General features: G+C 45.4%; 1 protein-coding gene across 1 annotated transcript; it reads right to left on the reverse strand.

Annotated features, from left to right (window-relative positions):
* Position 1: 1 nt before the first annotated feature.
* LOC120832896 (putative E3 ubiquitin-protein ligase UBR7) lies at positions 2-3582 on the reverse strand. Its single transcript, XM_040199568.2, has 11 exons — positions 3301-3582; positions 3017-3150; positions 2860-2920; positions 2677-2772; positions 2500-2553; positions 2301-2406; positions 2064-2179; positions 1084-1278; positions 796-952; positions 656-717; positions 2-534 (listed from the first exon to the last, which is right to left on the reverse strand). The coding sequence occupies exons 1-11, from the start codon at positions 3406-3408 to the stop codon at positions 451-453; spliced, it is 1173 nt and encodes a 390-aa protein (XP_040055502.2). The 5' UTR covers positions 3409-3582; the 3' UTR covers positions 2-450.
* Between the last annotated feature and the right edge of the window lie 1154 nt (positions 3583-4736).

The raw sequence follows: 4736 nt of genomic DNA on the forward strand, positions 1-4736 counted from the left end.
ATTTTTGTGCACTACAAAATGAGACCACTTTATTTGGAACATGAATCCATATAAAACAAGGATATTTGTTCACATCACCGGTTGCCGTGAGACGATTTCAACACACTGGTGTTTACCTCTTGTCACGTACATTTCATTGCAGCAATGTTACAATTTAAAGCATACCGTGGTGAAATGTTTCAAGTAATTTCTTCTGGAGCTTCAGTCAAGGCATTATGAATCAATAAAATCAAAATTGGACATTCAACGATTACCAGAAAAAAAAAAAAATCTCACTCCATCACTCGAAGTAACAATTCACAACAGCAAGTCTGTACACCTCGCGGTTTACAATTTCACATTGGTTGCAGCAAGAAGCCCTTTTATTCACCAAAGAAAAGGGTTTATCTTTTGAGTCGCACATTCATTCAAAGCTCCACATGAACCAGGCGGATGATGGCAGCCTCCTCGTTACTGGTATCCTGCATTGGTCCTTCGTCTCTTTCTGGCCCGCAGCTCCTCGAAGAACTGGTGTACAGCTTCGACTGTGACCGTCTGATACCGGAGGGGGGGGGGGGGGGGAGGAGAGGTCCACCAAACATGATTTAATTAAATGAAAACAGTTCCCGGGGGGTGAAAAATAAATATACCAATGGGTCAATTTTCCGTTTCTTACCTTTCCTTCCGCAACACACTGTTGTAAAAACGCAGTGATCGAAGTCGTTAACTCTGTGTAACCTGGGAGGGAAGAGCACTTTTATCAGTCCGGATCAACCGCCTCTCCCCTTTGCACGACGACATCTTCCCCGCGCTCACCGTAGATAACCTCCAGCTGCTGCACGCGGTCCATCGAGCTCATCAGCGCCATCAACGGGTGCTGCCCGAACGGCTCGTCCAAGCCTTTCTTTTCGTAGGCCAGAATGGTGTCCGACTGATCCATGAGGAACTGCACCTCAGCAGTCACGTAGATCCTCTGTTGACGAAAAAAAAAAAGCCTTAAGTACCTATTTTTTTTTTTTTTTTTATCACAAGTAGAGCCAAAGCCCATCAAAGTGGCGTGCTTGTGCCCGTTTGTTAAAGCCCACATTATGATCTGTGGCCTACCTTGCAGCTCACGCAGGTGCAGAGCTCGGCGCGCCAGCCGTAGGGCCAGAACACCGCTCCGTGCCTCGGCCTCTCGGGGCCCGCGGCCTGCAGGTCCTTCAGCCGGCACACCGCGGTTTTGGACGCGGCCTTTGCGGGGCCGCCTGCCATTTCCTCGTGGGTGCGTTTGCAAGGGGAGGACCGGTTTGCCACTTCCTAGTTAGCAGATAAGAGGACAGGGGGTGAGTTAACGGTGTGACCGCTAGAGAAATAATGAGGCGTTGGCTTTGTAAAACATCGCGGTGCCGCAGGCTCAACGGGAGAAGTCTCAAGGTGACTGACACCATGAGATGATTTGGGCGGTGAAACTCACCAGTTTACAGTAAGCTGTCCTGTGAAGGCGGGCCAAAGCCTGTTCACAGTGCAGGGGAAGCAGAGCCTCACGGGTCATTTATCCCCTAATTACCCAGAGGAGGGGAAAGCACGATAAAGCCTGCTGTATAATCTGCTCGTTACCCTACAGCCCCATCTTGTGGCAACTAAAAAAAAAGACACCGGCTGCCACCCGGGGAACGTGCACAGTGAGCACTCAAACATGTATGTGTCCATGAGGGCACTTTTACTATCAAATCCCTGCATAGTCGCATGAAGTCACACACAGCTGTGGAGGTCTACCAAATTATGGAGGAGGGTAGACCTGAACGGGTAAAGCGTCAGAAGCATTCACCATGCTACCATAAGCAGAAAGCACTGCTCACCCAAAGCTAATGTGAAATCTAAAACTTTGAGTGAGATAGCTTATTTCACCTCGCACACTTTCCCCACGATGGTGAAATGCCAGAAGAAAAAAATAAAATAATCGCCTCACAGCCAGAAACAGAGGTGTTCGTAAGTCTTCTAATTCCCTACTTTTGCTCTTAATGAAACAAACCCTGCATGCAAACATTGAAAGGTGGTAGAGGGAGAGGGGGGAGGGGGTCTCCTGAGTACGAGGTTCTAACCTCCTGCTTTGTGGGCTCAGCACTAGTGGACGGCTCCTCGTGTTCACTTTGACTCGGCTCAGAGACGTCGACCTCCTCTTCCTCCTCGGCATGACTGACGCTGATCACGGGTGAAACTAAAAAGGTAAAGACGTACAGTATGCAAAACGTGTTCCCTGAATTTTACTGTTAAATGTTTGCAAAGTCACGCGAGCCGTTTTTGCTCACCTCGCCAAGCAGCTCGAGGAGATTAATTACCTGCAAAGTGGGCAGCATACGTCCACAAGACAGGGGCCTTGTTCATGCAGGTCTCACATACCATCTCTTGCAGCTCCTCGGGGTCCGCTGTGGTGCAGCCCAGGTGCTGTCAACGACAACCGAATTGACTACGTGATGAGAAGAAAATTGAAATAGAAGTTCTCAACAACCTAATTTCAATGACGTGACTTGCGCCTACCCTTCTATGAAACCAATCCTCACAGATGACACACTGGATCATCTCATCGTCGGCCTATTGGTGGATTAAATGGGGGGAGGGGCGGGGGTGTCGTCACAATGGCAGAGGATGCAAGCGGTACATTTTATCCAAATTGCACGAGAACTCGGGAGACATAAAACCAAATAATAGGAATACCTGATCGTCTGTGTCTGGGTACGGCCGGTCACACGTACAGTAGCAGCCATTGAAGTTGTGGTTGTAGTGATTTCTAACGTTCTCCTCATCTTTGGCCTGTGAACACACAAAATGCAATATCTTCAGCAATACAAACGTGAAGCACAATTCGGTTAGGAATCATCGATTACCTAGAGGACTCACAGGAATCAGCTGGCACTTGAACTCCCCAAACTTGCTGTTTCCACAGTCGCAGCGGAAATTTCTACATCAGAAATGAATGGGTTGATTATGAAAAGGATACGGCAAATGTTGTAGTTTATGTCATTCAAAAAGAAAAAAGAAGGCTGAACCAAAGTACCTTTTGGTGTACAGTTCAAAGATATCATGTCCATCGTGGCATTTATTGGCACAAGCCAGACAAACCCCAGCAGGCTCCGCAGCATTTGGAGTGCAGGTGTTGCAGGCAAACACTGCCTGTCTTTTCACATATCCCTGCAGCAATAGCACAGGACGTATAAATATGCATCGTTGTAGATAGTATTTCATGACCGAACCCCCCCCCCCTGCTAATACCGACTATGTAGCATTTAAAACTGCAGGGCAGATAAAGGCGATGGATGCGGTGCGGGACGCTTCTCTTACCCGAGAATAGGAGCAGTTCTCCGGATCACTTCCAGCCAGCACACACAAAGCCTTCTCCAAGTCCTCCTCGTTGGACAGATCGTCGGCCGTGTCTTTATTCGCTGCCATTGTGAGGAAGGAGCCTGATGAGCAACACGCGGGACACACGGAGCACCACGACACTGTTGACAAACGACTGTTCCGGGCGGGAGTTTGGCCCGAAACCACGTGGGGGAAGTGACGTAATTTGACGTTACTGGTTACCAATAAACAATCCGTTGGTGATTTTCAGTTCAAGCGAATGATATTATCAAGAAGTCGAGATTGATACAATGATGGCATTTGCTGGATTAAAAACGTTTTTTTCCGTTTTGTATTTTAACAGAAAAAACAGATTAAATGGGATTTCATTTTAATGCACACTATATGGATGTGTTAACAGTCGGTTTATTATCACAATAGAAACTAACTAAACGGACCATTTAAGACATGAGGGTAAATTAACTATTATTAGTTATATTAAGATTAAAAAATCCAATAGAGAGATATTGTCTAGTTAAGCAAAGGCAACGAGCACACTCTAAAAATGTCTGAAAATAATGAAATTCAGTTGAATCATTCATACTTAATATGTTAATTGCCTGTCCTTGTGTCTCTCAGCAGAGGGGAATCAGCAGCGTGGCCTCCTCTGGCCAGTTTTCTGAGTTTCTGCGACTGTGTACTTTTGAAATGTTTTGTTTTTATTTTTGTTCGAATTTCCTGGTGGTATTTTTTCCATCACGTGTTCGATATCTTAGAATTATCTTACTGTCATAATAATTTTGTGTGCATGTGCGTGCGTGAGTGCGTGTCTGCGTTTTTGGTAGTTTGGATAGTTTTTCACTAGATGGCGCCACCGCGGGATTTTCCTCTGTTTGGACACCCACCCTGTATATGCGGTCATTACTGTGCTGGAAGGAATATTTCAAGCCACAGCATGCACCAATAGAAGAAGTTCACTTCATTGTGCCATCTGAAGTGGTTTTGTGCATAACTTCACGGTGCAGTGGTCTGCATTTTGCAATAAACTCTCTTCCCTTTTTACGTGTTGGGTTGACAGAAACGTTAAGCCTCGCATAAAGACGATGCACCACAATGAACAACGAAGAGATTATAAATGAACAGAGAAAGAACAGAGAATATATATACTCCCATCGTTATTTTTTGTGCCCCAATGGTGAATGAAACACATGTTGGTTTTTAGGTCAGGTCTATCAATGAATAACTAACAGCAACTTATTTATAAATTTGGGTTTCATCGTGTGCATTTGTTAACTAGTGTAAAACAGAAACTTTGTGTCCATTAACCAATAAAAACAAAACAAAGTTAAATACAAAATTAACCGTTTTTTATAGGTTGCTCCAACCTCTCCAGTGTAAATACTTTTACATTTAACATTTGATATCGCTGTATGTAG

The sequence above is a fragment of the Gasterosteus aculeatus genome, chromosome 15, assembly GCF_964276395.1.
Source record: "Gasterosteus aculeatus chromosome 15, fGasAcu3.hap1.1, whole genome shotgun sequence".
In the NCBI taxonomy this organism is placed as follows: Eukaryota; Metazoa; Chordata; class Actinopteri; order Perciformes; family Gasterosteidae; genus Gasterosteus; species Gasterosteus aculeatus.

Excerpts from the sequence above, each read along its gene's own strand:
- LOC120832896 (XM_040199568.2), bottom strand. The coding sequence starts at position 3,408 with ATGGCAGCGAATAAAGACACGGCCGACGATCTGTCCAACGAGGAGGAC. Across the intron at positions 1,279-2,063 it reads CTGAGCCCACAAAGCAGGAG|GAAGTGGCAAACCGGTCCTC; the intron begins GTTAGAACCTCG and ends TCTGCTAACTAG. Across the intron at positions 535-655 it reads AGTGTGTTGCGGAAGGAAAG|ACGGTCACAGTCGAAGCTGT; the intron begins GTAAGAAACGGA and ends CTCCGGTATCAG.